Source organism: Rhinolophus ferrumequinum, chromosome 16 (genome assembly GCF_004115265.2).
Source record: "Rhinolophus ferrumequinum isolate MPI-CBG mRhiFer1 chromosome 16, mRhiFer1_v1.p, whole genome shotgun sequence".
NCBI classification, from domain to species: Eukaryota; Metazoa; Chordata; class Mammalia; order Chiroptera; family Rhinolophidae; genus Rhinolophus; species Rhinolophus ferrumequinum.
In genome coordinates, this window is record NC_046299.1 from 23512966 (window position 1) to 23529484 (window position 16519).

At 57.7% G+C, this 16519-nt stretch overlaps 1 protein-coding gene across 1 annotated transcript; it reads left to right on the forward strand.

Moving 5' to 3' along the window:
• The first annotated feature begins 9524 nt into the window (after positions 1–9524).
• LBX1 (ladybird homeobox 1) lies at positions 9525–12245 on the forward strand. Its single transcript, XM_033129835.1, has 2 exons — positions 9525–9991; positions 10687–12245. Exons 1-2 carry the CDS (start codon positions 9667–9669, stop codon positions 11205–11207), a joined length of 846 nt encoding a protein of 281 aa, XP_032985726.1. The 5' UTR covers positions 9525–9666; the 3' UTR covers positions 11208–12245.
• Positions 12246–16519: the final 4274 nt, after the last annotated feature.

The following is a 16519-nucleotide window of genomic DNA, read 5'->3' on the forward strand; positions in this document are numbered from 1 at the left end:
TGGCGGAGGTGCCCGAAGTACCAGAGCGTTAACTTAAGAGTAGCTCACGCTAATATCCCTGGCTGTGTGGAAACAGCGTTTTATTAAATGCTTCACACAGATTTGGTATAATAAAGATGAATATATTATATCCTTTGCCTCCCCCAGAGTGAGACAATAATAAGAGAGGGGAAAAAAACAATAAAGTGAAACATAAATACAATGTAATGGGACTTGTGTCGAGGGACGCGTGGCCTGTCGGGGCTGCCACGGGGCGACTTTACAGCGGGAGCTAGGGATGGGGTCGCCCGGGGAGCCGGATTCCAGCCCCTCCTGTCCCGGCCAGGGGATCCCAGGCCCTGGTCTCCAGCCTGCCCAACCCTGCGCCCCCACAGCCAGTCCCTTCTCTGCAGCTAGGAGGACTCTACCTTAGAGGCACTCCGGGAATAAAGGCGGGGGATGGTCGTCTGACCATACCTCTGCCCTGGGTAGGGCCATGCGCACTCTCCCCCTCCGCCCAGGACTGCGGGGTAGGCCCCACAAGCCTGACAAGACTCATGAGCGCATGGACAGACTCGAAGGAGGTAAAAATCGGGGAGCGATGGCTTCTACGTTGAGAAAGGTTGCCCTCCTGGTCCAACCCCCGGGGCTCTCCCATAACACGCCGGAAGTCCCTCATTTGGGTCTCATTTCCATCCTTCGCTGGGAGGCACCAAAATCGTTTACCTGAAAATAAGAATTTCAAAGCTTTCCCAGCACGAAAAAAGGGGAAACCTCGGAGGTTCAGCACCACCCCTCCCGGTTTAGGTCTCCGCCACGGCTGGCTAGGGCTCTATTCACCAGTCCAGGGCGAGACTGTATGGCTTAAACAGGAGAGCGCCTCGGAGCAGGATCTGGGTCGGAACCCCTCCTGTGGCGCTGACCAGTGCGTCGCGATCTGAACCTCAGTTTCTCTTAGGTAAAACGGAGATGTGGTCAGGATTGGAGAGAAGGTTTTCTAACACCTGGCACTCCGTCAACTGTAAAAAAGAAAAATAAAAAGCAGCTACTAGCTGCTCCCCGAAATATTCGTTAAAATAAATGGCCATTTCAAACTTACAATTCCCACGAATCTCACTTCCTCTTTAGGCCCCAAAGCAGGCAACCCCTTTCCGAAACAAATGAAAAGACTTAGTCTCTCATCACTCTCCCTAAATCTCCTGACTTTTACTCCCATCCAGGGTCAGAAAGATTAAGAGACTTACCCAAGATCACACAGCCCACCGATGGTGGGGCCATCTGAAGTCAAGGTGCCATTAGCCCATCTCATCTGCCTCTTCCGAGTCACCCGAGCCGCCCTGCGGTGAAAGCTGTTCGAAATTTAGCCGCGAACCCAGAGCCCCAGCTGAGGCCTCAAGAGGGGCTTACTCTGTCCCCAGGGGCCAGGGGCTGCGGCAGACCGCACTTACCAAACGAAGAAAAACGAATGAGAAAGAATGTGTAGAGAAGGGAAGAGGAAGAGAAGGAAGAGGAGGAGGCAGCGGAGAAAGACGAAGATTCTTGGAGGTGGGGGGAGGGCGGCGTGGGGGAGAGGCACGACAGCCGCCTTCAGTGGGGCTTCTGGTCCGGCTGCCTGGGACACTGGTGAGGACCAGGCTGGGGTCCCTGTCCGCGCCAGCCCCGGGAGGGCCAGCAGAGCCAGTGTGAGGGTCTCCGCCAAAGTTCACCACAGAAGGGCAGCGAGGCTGCTTGGGGAAAGGAGCGGGCTGTTGGAAAGAGGGTGGGTCGACCTAATGGAAATAAAGAGACTTGGGGAAGAGCTGGAGGAAATAAGCAGCGGGGGATGTGAAAGGGAAGGAACACGATCCCTCAAGATCAGGAATCCAGGTACACGCCGAAAATGGAAAAGTCAAAGGGAACTGGTTCCATTCAAACGAAATAAGGCTGCGAGTGTTACCCACTTAGCCTCTCTCCAGGCCCAGTAACCTGAGGCTCCATTCCTCGCCCTGGTGAGCGCAGGGCCGGGACGACACCAGCGGCTGACATAGCCAGAACTGGATTCGCTGGTCCCAGAGATGCGGAAGCAGAGGCTGGGAACTTGGGGGTCCAGAGTGGGTGGAGGGTCCTGCGACTTCCCCAGAGCTTCACTTCGATCGCAAGGAAAACCCGGACCCGGGCGAAGCAGCCCACGGCATCCGGGTTCTGAGCACAGGCCTGAGCCTGCCTTCTCCACTTTGCTCAAAGCCACACTGCCCACATTCTCTGTGCGGTTAGGCACTGGGGCAGTTGGTTCCTGCAAGTCGGACCCCCTCCCCTGACCCAGCGCGTCCCTTAGTCTGGTCTTGGTCCCGCTGCCTGTCTTCTCTTGCTGGGGGTCTTGAGAGTGGCTTGGCTGGGACAGCACTGCCCAGCAGGTGATCCTCTGACCAGTGGGGCCCCAAAGATTCCGGGACCAGGGAGTCTTGTGGGACTTGGCCCAGGCAGAATCCAGGATACAAGCGAACAGGGTGGTCTTCTATCCTGGCTCCCCTCCTCAAGCATGTTAGTGACCCCCCCCAGCTGGAACAGGAGGGGTGGTGTGGCGGCAGTGCTTATGCAATGAGCCCCCGCATGGCTGCTGAATTATTCAAGTGCAGTTTATTATGAGAAGCCTGACTCAGGCCTTTCCTGTCACCGGCTAGTGGGGCTGGCCTGCTCCTCATCTCTCTCCTTTCTCCTTTCTTGGGTCCCTCTGCATATTCACCTGGCCTAGCCTAGACCCCTCGCTGCCCACTCTGAAGCCTGGGGCCCTCCCATAGGCAGTGAGACCTCTGTGGAATGGCTGGCGCTTATCAATAACAGCAGTTGTGCTCAGACCCAGGAGTTCCTGGGCCAACTAGGTTAGTAAGGGAGAGAGAGGGTCAGCTGTTGGAGCTTCTGAGAGCAGCAAGGAGAATGGAACCCCCATTGTAGGTCCAGGAGCAGCAAGGACTGGAGGTGCAGCCTCATCCCAACTCCCCCACCCCTGCAGCCCCAAACAGCCCTCCCAGGAGCCCACCAGCACCTGCCTCAGGCTGCAGATGTGATGGGGGGGCGGTGCACAAGGGACCAGGGATTTCACCCCATCCCAGCAGCTGGTGCCCAGGTGAGAGACGTTGGAAATATGGGAGCACTCTCTTTCTCCCTCTGGGCTGGCACTTCCAGCGTCCTGCTTGGCTGTCCCCCTTGCCTGGAGAGTGGTCCCCACTTCTGTACCTACCCAATGCTCCTGATTTTTCAAGGCTTAACTCAAATGCCACCTCCACTAGGACACAACCAGACTTCACACACACACACACACACACACACACACACACATCTTTACCCTCTTCACAGTCTCCTGGGCTACTAGGGTGGGGGTGTCTGTTTCCTGCCACTCCTTCCTGCTCATCACCCTTCATCTTCTGTCTGTTCTTCCTCTCTGCTTCTGGGCCCAAAACATGATAGGGGCTCAATTCTGTTTTGAGAGAGGGAGGGTGGGAAAAAGGGAGGGAAGGAGGGAGGGAGGGAGGGAGGAAGGTAGAGAGAACACCCTCCATTCCTGAGTTAGTCCATACCACAGCTGGGTCCAGAACTCAGGAGCCACCCCATGACATGGCCAAAAAGTATTAAAGAATGAGGTTTCTATACCCCTCTGTGTGTGTTAGAGCAGCAGGAGTGCCTCACACATCTGCACACAGCTGGCAGAACAATGTACCTACCCTCCCCTCACACTCTTGGTCCTCTCTCTGGGGCACAGACTGAGGTCCCTGCCTGACTTTCTCTTTTGTCTTTTTTTTATTCATTTAGTTAATTCATTTAACAAATGCATGAGGAAACTTTGGTATATGCCAGGCTGGCACAGGGCATGGAGAGGAGATTCAGGTCCCTTCCTCCCCAAGTTCACAGCCAGGTGGAGAGGCAGAAGGGCAGAGAGACAAACCAGCAGGTCCCTGGCAATCTGATGTGACATCAAGGAGGTGTGTGCTAAGGAGCACAGAGAAACTGAACAGAGAAGGGAAGGTTTCCCCAAATGAGTTGAGCACTAAAAACAGAGGAAGAGGTGCCAGGAAGGGAGGTGACAGAAACCCTTCCTGCCTCAGGATGAGAGGAGCAAAGGCTTCGGACCAAAAAAGAGGGTTGTTCTGGAGGCTGCCGAATATGGTCACCTGGGCCTCGAGCGCCTCCTGGGAACTGTCTCGTCCCCTCTTTATCTGTCTCTATCACTCAGTGGTCTGTCTATGTCCCCCACACTTCCAAAGGGCAGTCAATTCCCCTCTGTAGGATGAAGTGCCTGGAAGAGGTTGGCTCTTGTGGTGGGGCCACCCTGTCATGAGGCTCTAAAGGAGTTCAGTTCACAAAACAAGTAGGGAGGGGAGAAGCAGGGAGGGGTGCTCTCCAAAGGAGTGCGCTGGCCATAGATTCTGCTCCCACTTCTCTTTGCCAGATGAGGTCTTGATAGCTGGGACTGACCAGAGAAAACAGGGCAGGTCCAGAAGCAGGCTTGCAGCCTAGCCTGAATTGCAGAGCAACTGGCTTCCTACTCCCCAGGACTTTGAGGAGGCAGCTTTCCTCCCTTTTCCCCTTCTCCTTCCCTTACCGGCCTGCTTCTGACCTTAACCTTTTCTGAATCTCCAACCCCCTTTGAGAATCCAATGTTATGTAATATTGCCCCTGGGGAAAAATGTGCCTACTTGGGCTCACATACATAATTTTACACAATTCCGGGATTTGCAGAGCCCCTGAAGCCCATTCAAAGAGACCTTGGGGGCCTCTGGTTAAGAACCCCATGGTTCTAGGATTAGGACTTGAGTCAGAAAAACCAGTCCTCAAATCCTAATGACACCAAAACAGGCTGTGTGACTTTGGGTGGGTTACTTAACTTCTCTGGGCCTCATTTTCCTTATATGTAAAATCGGGGTAATAGCAGTAGCTACCTCAGAGGGTTGTAATATGTGAAATGAATAAAACTCTTAGCCTGAAGCCAGGCACACACAGTAAGGACTTATGGTGTCTATTGTCACGGTTATTGTTGTTGTTACTGCAGATGGTGGCCCAGGGCAGAATATAAAAACCAAGTGGGCAGTCCCAGTTCAGCCAGGGTGGCAGGAGGCAATCTATCGGAGTCTACTTCTATAGCAGAAGAAACACTCTCTGAATTCCACAAGGAGAGAGAGTAGCAGGTCCCCAGGGGACAGAAATGATCCCAATTGGTGGTCAAGTTAACTCATTTCAAGCGGTGTCAGAACCTTTTTTGTGAGGGACGCTCTAGCCTGAGGGCCAACACTGGTGCTTACACAAATAATCTGGAAACGAATGGGGCTACCAAAACAATCTGGATTAAAGCGATGGAGCCTTTGGGGGTTGACTTGAATTATTCTCCTGTGCTAAGAAACAACTCATTTAGTTTGGCTCTGTAGGGTCCCCTTATCCTGACAATTCATGCAATGCTCTTTCCTTCCTCTTTGAAATATTTACTGAACTAGGGGGAAAGCAGATTTTTGGCAAAATAATCCCTTCCCCTTCTACTGGAGACGGAATAAGGCTGGACTCTGGCGGTATAGGCAGCAAGCACAAATTCAGGAATCAGGATACAGTATAGATCAGGCTCTGAAGACAGACATTCCCTCCATGGAGCAGACTCAAGGAATAAGCTACTTCCAGCTCCAGGGGAGATGACACTGGCTCAGCTGACTGGGGATTGGGGACCCTGCAATGTCTTCCTAACCTTGTATGGGATCCCAGGAAGGGGGTTGGGCAGAAGGTTAGATTCTGGAGAGCAATGGCAGAGTTCCTTTCCACCAACCCCCACCCCACTGCCCCCGAGTTACTCAGTCTTCCAATTTTCACAACCTCCAAAACTCCTGCGGGGGGCCAGTCAAGGACCAAGCCTTTCCCCTCCATAATACACAATCATTTGTACTCTCTTTGCTCAATAAAAATTCATTCAACCAATACACCAAGGGTGCCAGGAGCTTGCCCGGTCAGCGAGGGTGGATGGAATCTGGGGATGGAATCTGCAGATCAAGGTCCCTGCCCTCAAGGACCGCCCAGTTTGTCTGGCAGGAGGGGGAGTCAGTCTGACTGAAAACCCAGAACACAGCTCCTTGCTTTGCAGAAGGGGTATGGGCAGCTGGTGGATTTGGGCTCCCAGGAGTTCTGAAGATCCCCGCCACCCATATACTGGGGTTTGAGTTGGGGAAACTGCAAGGTACGGAAAAGGTCCATGGAGAAGTTGAGGTGGTTTTTGAAGATAGCCTGGATGAGGCGATGGAGGCAGGTTACCGTAAACAACAAAATGGGGGTGGCACCACCGGGTGCCCCCTGAACCTCTAGCTGTGCAGGTCTGAGCTATTTGGCTCAGGAGTTCAACCAATTAGGCCAAAAAACAAAGCCTCAGGATTGAGCTGCAGGTACTGTGGGCCAGGGTGGGAATAAGAGGTGTGGCAACAGTAGGTGGAAGAGGTAATATAGCAGAAGATTTTGGAATGTTCTGTACACTTTGACATGATGTGGCTGAAGACTAAAGGTGCCAGGAAACAGGGCCCCAGCGAAATAATTCTGTGCTCCTGCCCCCCTGCTCCCCAGTGACATTCCTCATCTTGCTGGCAGCCTCACAGCAACCCGAAACTTCTCTGGTCCTGAGGGACTGTGTAATGGCCAGTAGCAGCGTTGTCCTTCTGAGCCTGTCCTACAGGCCAGCAGTCAGGTGTGAAGACAGGAACAGACAAAAAGAATGGGGGGTGGGTATGGGAGGAAGCCCCTCCCAAGATAGGGACCCAAGAGTCAACTTCCCTGATCTATGGGGCCTCCTCTGATAGCAGGGTGTGTGTGGCTTGCCTGAGGCTCTGGGTCAGGGCTTTGGGGGTTATGACAGGAAAAGGCTGTGGGCCAGAGGCTGAGGCAAGATCCTGAGAGCAGGAAGTGAGAGGAGAGGGCAGACCCTTCATGGTCCCAGAGCTTCCAAACCAGCAAGGTCCTGCTCCCTGGCGCCCTCTCCCTCAGGTCCCTCTCCACCATCTCTAGGCTCCGACTCCACAATTATTAGGCCCAGCATCACCTCCTGGCTCCCAGAGCAGCTGATGCACTAAGGACAGGCCTGCCTTGGGGATGTTCCTGCAGCTCTGGGGCAACTGAGAATTCCATTCTCACCATTCTTGTCTCTGAGCACCTTTCCTGTCCCCAAAATGCAAGACAAAGATGAGGAAGAGGGTAAGTAGCTCTTCCCAACACTCCTGGGGCAGGCGCTGGGGTTCCCAAACAAGAATCCTTTCTCCCTACACTGTCCCTTTTACTCTGGAGAGCTGCGAGCCATGCTCCAAACAAATAACTACATAAAAGGGAGATAAAGCAATAGATCTGCGGTGCACTGCGACCCCTATGCTGGAGGCATCCAGGGAGAGAACCTGTCCCCTGCCCCACAGCCCAGCTTATCCCCTCTCTGGGGCAGGTATGGGGAGCAAAAAACCCAAGAGGTCCTATTCTTCCCACGCCAATCTCTGGACTGGGCCACCGTCCCCCACACTGGCCTCTCTGGGCCCTTCTCTAGACGAAGCAGGGTTGCTGGATGGCACTGGCTGCCCAGGAGTTTACAAACAAAGCCAGAGAAAGGGCTGGGGCTGTGTGTGGGGGAAGGAAGCAGTTCTTCCCTTGGCTCCAACACCCTTTTCTTCCCCTCCTTTCTCCAGGGGCAGAGGTGGAAAATTAGGGTGGTGGGGCCAGAGGCCCCACACAAACCAGATGAGCCAAGCAAGAGAGAAAAGAACCTGGGGGCACAGCCCCCTTGGGTGCCTCAGGGAAATGAAAGATGTAGGTAAGGCATCAAACACGCCTAAATACCCACAGGTTCACATCTGTTTACATAAATATACACACGAAGAACCACACACACAAATATACATATTCAAAAACAAACACATTCCAATGCCCATGCACACAAATGCTTCCCTGATGTAGAGTACAGGCAATAGGGTTCCCAGCCTCCAGTCTGACTCTAACCCGGTCCTCTCTGCGGGTTCCTGAGAGCGAAGCCCCAGCCACCGCCCGCCCCCTCTGGGCCCCCGCCCCGCATCCGGAACAGCTGGAGTCGGCCGGGCGGTGCACTCAAGCCCCGCGCTGGGCTGGGCGGGGCCGCCAGCGGGGCCCCGGCCGGGGCCCGGCAGAGCGCAGCGGGGAGGCCCGGAGCCGACCCCGTTAGCCCCTGCACCCGGCCCGGCTGCCGGTCGGACGCCGGTCCCCAGGCGGGCGGTGGCCCCAGCCGGCCTCTAGAGCCTTGACCCGAGGTAAGTGTGCAAGATTGCCGGGGGAGGTAAGGCTGTTTCTTTGGGCTCAGGCCCGGGGAGAGGTGCCTAGAGTCACCACCGACTCCTCCCTCCGTCTCTCGGCTGGGGAAGGCTGAGTCCTCTGGCTGCCTCCCCAACCCGTGGAGTGCCCCACTCCTGTGTCCCGTATCACCTCGCGCAGGGCTGCAGAACCCGTTCAGACCTCCTGATATCCTTTCCCCAGGCGCGTGGCCCAAGGCCGCGCGTGAGGGGCAAGAGAATCTAGGGGTAGGGGCGCTGGATCCTTGATCACAGCTTGGCAAAGTCCGCGCTGGGCGGCGGCGGGGCCCACCCAGGCTCCTGGTCTTACCTGGCCCGCTGGGCGGCCGCGTACCTCCCCGGCTGGCTCTAGCCGTCCTTCTCGGACACCAAATCCCTGGTCGGAGAGCCTGAGACTTGCGGGCCAACGCTGCCATCGCAGCCAGGCCGACGGGAGGCGGGTGCGCCGGGAGCGCGGCTCGCAGTTTGGGGTGGGGGCGGCGGCTTTTCAGTCGTCGGAGGTTGGGGTGCAATAAAGGCGCAGCTAATGTAATTTACAAACAGCTCGGGCCGAGCGGGGCGCAGCGCCCGGACTGACAGGCGCATTAGGCAGGCTAATTCCAGCCGGCTCCTCCTACCCCCGGCCCGCTAATTAATGAGCTTCCCAACTTAGAGCCGCCTGCATTGGACAGACAGAGAGTGAAAGAGAGGGAGAGGGAGAGAGAAGGAGAGAGACGGGGGGGAGCAGAGAAGGGAGAGGGAGGGAGAGAGAGAACAGGAGGAGGAAGAACAGAGAGAAAGAAGAGAGAGGAGAAAGGAGAGAGGAGAGAGGAGAAAGACAGGGAGAAAAAGAGAGAGAGAAAGAGAGAGAGAGAAGAGAGAGAGAGAGAGAGAGAGAGAGAGAGAGAGAGAGAGAGAAGAGAGAGAGAGAAGTGCTGCTGCAGATAATTGATTACTCCTCGATCAAGGCTAACTTGTTAGCAATAGTCAATTGCCCCATCTCTCCGCCTCCCCTCGCAGTACGGGATCGGCGCCCTCGCTTCGGCTCTTCCAACTGCCGCCGCCAGGACCCGGGGCCAGGAGCCGCCGCGGAGCCACCTGACACCTTTAAATAGCACCGGGGCTGGCGAAACTGGAGCCCCGCGCGGCGCGCCCCGGCTCGGGCCCCGGATTGCTGGAAGCCCCGGCGGCGGCAGCGCCCGCGTCAGCGCCCTCCTCCCGGGGCCCCGTGCGGTTCTGCTTGCCTCTGCCGCTGCGCTAATCGGCCCTGCGCCCGGCCCGCGCCCTGCCCGGCGCGGCCTCCTTCGGGCCCGCAGCTGCCACCCGCCCGCGCCGCCCGGCGCCCGAGCTGCCCGCGGGCTGGGTCCCCGCGGCCCGAGCCGCCCCGGCCGGGCCCCCAAACGAGGCCGAGATGACTTCCAAGGAGGACGGCAAGGCGGCGCCGGGGGAGGAGAGGCGGCGCAGCCCGCTGGACCACCTGCCACCTCCCGCCAACTCCAACAAGCCGCTGACGCCATTCAGTATCGAGGACATCCTCAACAAGCCGTCTGTGCGGAGAAGTTACTCGCTGTGCGGGGCGGCGCACCTGCTGGCGGCCGCGGACAAGCACGCGCCGGGCGGCTTGCCCCTGGCGGGCCGCGCGCTCCTCTCGCAGACCTCACCGCTGTGTGCGCTGGAGGAGCTGGCCAGCAAGACCTTTAAGGGTCTGGAGGTCAGCGTCCTGCAGGCAGCCGAAGGTAGGTGCCGCCGTTGAGGTTCCCCTGCGCCAAGCACCCAGAGCCCCGCTTCGCATGCCCAACGCTCTTCGTGCCCTGTGCCTCTCTGTCTGCCTCCTCCCCTACCGGCGGTCAGGGCCCTCCAGCCCAAGCCGCTGCCGCTGGGAGTGGAGATGGGTGGGACGGGACTCAAACCCGATTTTCTAGGGACCTCGGGATAGGCCAGGGAGACTGGAGAGGGGTGGCGGGAACCCAAGCTCTCTGCAGTCTGCCTGCCCTACCTGGCTCCCTCCTGTTCCCAGTGGCCTGGAAACTCTTAGCCCTGTTCCTGGGGTGGGAAATGGAGAGCCTTTTGCTGGGAACTTTTGGGTAAGGGTAGAGTTGTGGTGATTGGGAAGAGATGGAGTACCAACATTGACACCGAAGTCAGGGTGTCCCTGTCTGACTCCCTTCCTGTCTAGCAACCTTGAGTTTTTCAAACCAACTCTTAGGTGGGGGACAGAAACCAAAACAAATTTTTCTAGGGACTTCCGGGATACAAGCTACTGGGGAAGGGGTTTGCCATAGCAGAGGCTTGCTTTAGTCTGGAAAGTGGAATCAAATCTGAGGAGGAAACAGGGCAGACCGTAGGCCGGATGGGCCTGGGTGAGGTGACTGAGAGCCAGGGTGGGGTCTGTTCTCCCCTGGCGCAAGTCTATACTATGGTTTCCTCACAGGCCGCGACGGGATGACCATCTTTGGGCAGCGACAGACCCCAAAGAAGCGGCGAAAGTCGCGCACGGCCTTCACCAACCACCAGATCTACGAGTTGGAGAAGCGCTTCCTCTACCAGAAGTACCTGTCCCCTGCTGATCGCGACCAAATCGCGCAGCAGCTGGGCCTCACCAACGCTCAGGTCATCACCTGGTTTCAGAATCGGCGCGCCAAGCTCAAGCGGGACCTGGAGGAGATGAAGGCCGACGTGGAATCCGCCAAGAAACTGGGCCCCAGCGGGCAGATGGACATCGTGGCGCTGGCCGAACTGGAGCAGAACTCGGAAGCCACGGGCGGCGGTGGTGGCGGCTGCGGCAGGGCCAAGTCGAGGCCTGGCTCTCCGGCACTCCCCCCAGGCGCCCCGCAGGCCCCGGGCGCTGGGCCCCTGCAGCTCTCCCCCGCCTCCCCGCTCACGGACCAGCCAGCCAGCAGCCAGGACTGCTCGGAGGATGAGGAAGACGAAGAGATCGACGTGGACGATTGAGCGGCACCCGGGATCTTCTGCTGCCCGGGGACCCTGGAGCCCGTAGGCCCACCGCCTTCCGATCGAACCGCCGAGGGGAGCTGGGACCTCCTCTATAACTCCCGCCTTCTCCCCTGTCCCTAGCCCGGACTCGGCTCCCAGTAGCCGCCTCTTCCCTCTCGAAGCAATAAACCCGGGCTGGCCGGCCGGGCCGGCCGCCGTGCGCGGCCTCCGCCGCCCCGGGAGCCCTCGCCGTGCAATTCTGTATGGCTTCTGTATAAATATTTAAACCTATATAGCGGGTTCTTCCCATTGCAGCCTGACTTTTTTCTTTTTTATTTTTTAAAATCTCGGAGATTTTCATGTTTTCAAAGCTCTTAGGCTGCCGGGTTTGCTGAGAGTGAGGCAGAATTGAGGGTAACGGACACTGAACCCCGCGGTCTGGAGGAGGGGGCCGCCCCGATTGTTTTGATTTTTCTCTGCATGTGGCGAATGCACCGGCCCTCTCCCTCCTCGCCTCCCTAGGCCTATTGCAGTTGATTTCTTTTATTTCCTTCTGCCTTTTTCCCCCCCGCGTGGGAAGGGGCTGAAGTAGGCAGCTGGGTCCTGACTTGCAAGTTTCAAAAGGATCTCTTCTTCCCCTAGCGAGAGAAGTCTGTTTTCGATGCCATTTCTGCTGCCCAATACCCCCTAACGCTATTTTAAAGATTCCTCCCCACCCTCTCTCGGTTTTCTTGGACTGACTGCTGGGGTCCGGGTCTTAGGGACAAAGCAGGGGAAAATCTAACCAACCAACGAAAAAGGAACCCAAAGCCCTAGAATTATTTTTTACTCTTTTTAGAATTTTTTTGCATGTGACAGAGACTGAGAGGCCCACCTAAGCCCTCACCCCGCCTCCTCCACAGCTCTGGGTCTGTCTTGCAGTCTCCAACACCCTGCTCCTAGCTCGACTTGGCCAGACAAGGTTGGCCGAATGAGGGTGGGTCCCGCGTGCCCCTTCCCTGCTCCTGCCCTGCCTTCTCCTCCCCGGACTGTACCCAAGGCCTCTTTCTCAGATAAATAAAGTCTTTGCCATTTTACTAGAAGCGGCGGTGACCATGTCTGAATGAGTGGGCCCTATTCAGGGAAGCCGCAGCAGGTTCGGTGTCTCCCGGCTGCTAGTCACCGGCTGCCCTGGCCTTGGAGATTTGGAGGAGTTTCAGGGCAGGGGTGAGAATGAGAGGGGAGGGGGTAGTAGTGGGAGGAGGCTCTTCTTGCCCACAAACCAGCAGCAGTCTCCAAATAGGGTGGGGATGGCGAGAGAAGCCGGCTTCGTCAGGTCCGGGTAAAAAGTGAAGCGTGCACTGCTGGGCGCAAATGCGTGCGTATTGTGGGGGCGCCACGGGTGCAAAATTAATTTGTGTGGGACATAGTGTGGAGGGGGACTTGCGGTACGGTTCGTGCATCCCACCCGGGACCCAAAGGCATTATCCTGGGCTCCCTGGGACCTGGCTAAGCCTCCGGTATTTGGCAGGTATAGCTTAGCGGGACAGCCGGGTGGAGCCTAAGGGCTCCCGAGTTTCGGTTCTGCAGGAGGACCTCACCCTTCTGGAGGGAGAAAATGGCACCAAGGCACCAAGGGCAGGCTGAACTGGGCACAAGGACACGGGGAGATGTGAGCCCGAAGTGCCTGAGAGTTTGGGGTGAATTTCTGGTGACATTCACAAATTCTGGGCTCCGAATGGGGTTAGGAGCAGAGATATCAATCTCCCAAGGACTCTCTGGGGTCCCTGCGCCATGAGGGGGGCAGGGGCAGGGACAGGGATATAAGCTGCTTTCACTTTTCCGGACTGAGCGGGGTTTCTCCCTGGGCTTTTGTTGTCGCTGGGCTGGCGAGTGGCTGCTGTCACCAGAGGAGGGTCCCGCCTCCAGGCCGCTCAGCTCCCTTTTCTCCGCAAAATTGATGTGAGAAATACGCATCTGTTCTCGGGAAGGCGATGGGGCCCCGGGGCCTGAGTCAGGAACCTACGTGTCCAGGAGGAAACTGAGAGACAGAAAAACAGAAAAAGAGCACAGAAAGACACTCCAAAAGCAGACTGAGAAAGTGGAAAGTCACAGTGGGGAGAAAGGGGGGGGAGAGCGAGAGAAAGAGAGAAAGAGAGAGAGCGAGAGAGCGAGAGAGCGAGAGCGAGCGAGCGAGCAAGAGAAGAGAGAGAGAGAGAGAGAGAGAGAGAGAGAGAGGAGAGAGGAGAGAGAGAGAAGAGAAAACAGGAAGAGGAGAAAGAAGGAAAGAAGAGAGGGGAGAGAACGAAAAGGAAAGAGGCGGCGGGCAGCCCGGCCGGCGTGCGGCCGGTTCCTCCCGGGCGACATAAATCGCCCTTTCTTAGGATGGATGGGTCTGTAATTCGGAGCGCGGACCATGAAGGCCGGGACGAATGGACCCGGGCGGCCGCTGACAGGCGACAATAGCCGGGCCCAGCCCCCCGCGGCTCCGGGTGCGGGCGCGGCCACGGCCCTCCGCAGCCCAGAGCGCGCCGGCGCTGGCGACCATATGGTTTTTGAATTTTCTTCACAATTTGTAGACAATTTGATGGATTAGGTCCCCGCGCACGCCTCCCCGGCACAAAGGCGGCGCAGGGACCGCGGCACGGCGGTCACCCGGGCATCTGCGCCCGCCGTGCGCAACCCCCCCCCCCCCCCCGGCCCCCGCCCCGCGCCTGGAGCCCCAGGCCGCCCGCCCAACAAGCCCATGAATCCCAATGAAGCGGCCCTGGCACCTCCGGCCGCTCCTAGCTTCGCCGCCCGGGGCCCGGCCCTGCTGGGTCCCTTCCGGCTGGGGGCTGCGGCCTCAGGGCTGAGCCCACCCGAGCTGCGGCGCCCGCGGGGCGCGCAGCTAAGCAGGCGCATCGGGGCTGAGGAGAAACGGGGCCATTTATCCGCCCGTCTAGTTAAAGCGGGTTATTTGTTTGCTTCTCCGGCCTCCCTCCCTCTTCTCCCCTCCCCCTTCCCTCCTCCCCCTCCTCCCCCTTCTGCCTTTTATTCTTTTGTCTCTAAATGGATTTAATGAGCCTGAAAAACATGACAATTGAATATAACCAAGAAATAAAAAAATAACGAGGGAGGAAGGAAGGAGGGAAAGAAAGAAGGAAGGATAAGGATTAATAAAATAAAGGGAAAGATCCATTCAATTTAGCAAATGTTTATTGTGCATCTTCTGGGCACCAGGCCGAGCTGTGGGCTGGGGAAATGGAAACGAATCTGATCCAGTTCCTGCCCTCAAGGAGCTCCCAGTCTAGTGGACGAGACCCGACGCTAATAGGCCTGGACCCAGGGGCAGGGAAAGTGCATTTGCAGAACTCGGAGAAACAGTTTGGGGCTCCAGGTGGTGGGGGCTTCACAGAGGAGGTGGCATTGGACCCAGGCCTTGAAAGACGAGAAGGAATTCGTTGTTCCTATAGGTCAGAAAAAAGGGCCAGCGGAGGAAGGACAGACCGTCGTCAGAGGGAAAGGGAGAGAGGCACACGCAGGAGCCCGGGGTTGAGCCAGAGCCGAGAAGCCCCTGGAGAGCGCGCCGCGCGCTGTGTCCCCCACACTTTGGGGAGCGGATTAGAGCCGCCGAGTCTCTTCGGCTCCGCTGGATTCCATGCCTCCGCCAGGCTATGGGTGGACTTCCAGAGCCCAGCCGACAGCGCATGTGGCTGTTGCGGCCCGACTCCGCCCGACCAAGCACGGCAGCGTGGGGCTGGCTAATTTCCTGGCCCCATCGCGCAGGGAGGCAGCGGCGACTTGGGGCAGTCTTGAGGGCTTGATTGTAAGCTGCAGCAAGGGGCTGGAATCCAGGGGTTCTGGGCTCCATCCCACCTTCTCCTCAGCTCTCCTGACTCTGACGGGAGCTGCTACCCGTGCGCCGGCCCGGGTGCTCGGATGGTCTTGGCCGCGCCTGGGGCTCTACCACAGGGACCTGTGATGTGAAATGGCCTCAAGTGCAAGTGCCGGCCCCGAGGCTCTGTTCGGGCGCCTGCCGGGCATGACCGAGGTGCGGCTGGCTGTGTGTGGTGTATGCACCGTCTGTGTGTGCTCCGTGGGAATGGGGATTGTACATTACGTGTTATTCTCCGCCTGTGAATGTGGGTGTGGGTGGATCGTGTGAGGGGCTGTGGGTCCTGCGCCCATTCTCGAGTACGGGTCGTTAAGGCTTGGCACCCTCTGGGCCGCCCGCCCTTTGCCCGGACTCACTTCACCGCCTGGGGCCATTGCAGGCATGTTCTCTAGAACTCTGGCCTCTCTGCAGACCTGCTTTCGGTTCCCGGCTGCCCAGGGGAAGCGGCCCGGCTTTGTCTCTTTCCACTTGGGTTCGGGGCCTCGGTCGGCTCGCCAAGTTGACTCCAGCAGTTTCTGATCTCCCGGCCTGGGACCCCACAGCGTGCCAACGTGATGGGCCCCACCGCGCAATTTGGCTGGATCGCTTTCCCTGCTCCGCCTTCCCCAGCCCGGGGGCAGCGGGCGGCGCTGGGTGAGGCCAGGAGGCACAGTTCCTTATTTTACGAGGTGTCGGGCCGGTGTCAGACGCAGCTCCGATAAGTAATACTCCAGTCTGAGGGACCAGAACGTGGTAATTAATCCCAAAGACTTAAGTGTATTTTAGTTCAGGAGAAAAAAAATCACTAATTCAATCGTCCGGAAAATTGAAGTTTGATGCATGAGTCCCCCCTGAAAGGGACGGGCTGGGGCCGCGCGCCTCCCCTCCGCCCCTGCCGGTCGCTGCGGGGACCCCCTCCTCCCCACCCTTCTGAGCCTTCAGGTTCAGGGAAGTCCACTCAGCCCTCCCTGCATGTCCCCAGCCACTCGAACCCAGGGGCACCTTGGCTTTGCTCTCTACCCCAACAGCCAACCCCTCTTTCTTGGAGCCCAGAAAGCAGTTTGTACGGAGAATACAGATGTTCCCCTAATACACACACCTGGGAAGGGGCATAAGGGAGCCTGGGAGGTACACTAGAGGGTGTGACTAGATAGGGGCCCAGAGTTGACAGGGTCAGGGGCTACAAAAAGGCATGTGGGAGAAGGGACTAGAAACCTGAGTGAACTGTAGTCATGAGAGGCAGCAGGTAGGAGGTTGCTGTTGTAAAGTGGAGAAGTATGTGCTGGCTTGGAGGTGGTGTGAGTGGGAGAGGAACTGTGGGTGTGCTGGGTGGTGGTAGTTAGCTTGTACAACAGTGGTGGTTGAGTTGAGTTGTGTGGGAAATGGGTACATCTCTAGACAGTGCATGTGCATGAATGGAGGTCCCAGGCAGAGGTTGGCATGCCTGGGGCAGCGGAGCCCGTCCTCAAGCAGGTCCACAGGCTGTGTTTCCCAA

Bases quoted from the DNA above. Each gene is read 5' to 3' on its own strand.
- LBX1 (XM_033129835.1), top strand. From the start codon at position 9,667: ATGACTTCCAAGGAGGACGGCAAGGCGGCGCCGGGGGAGGAGAGGCGG. The intron at 9,992-10,686 runs GTAGGTGCCGCC...GTTTCCTCACAG, and splicing joins CGTCCTGCAGGCAGCCGAAG to GCCGCGACGGGATGACCATC.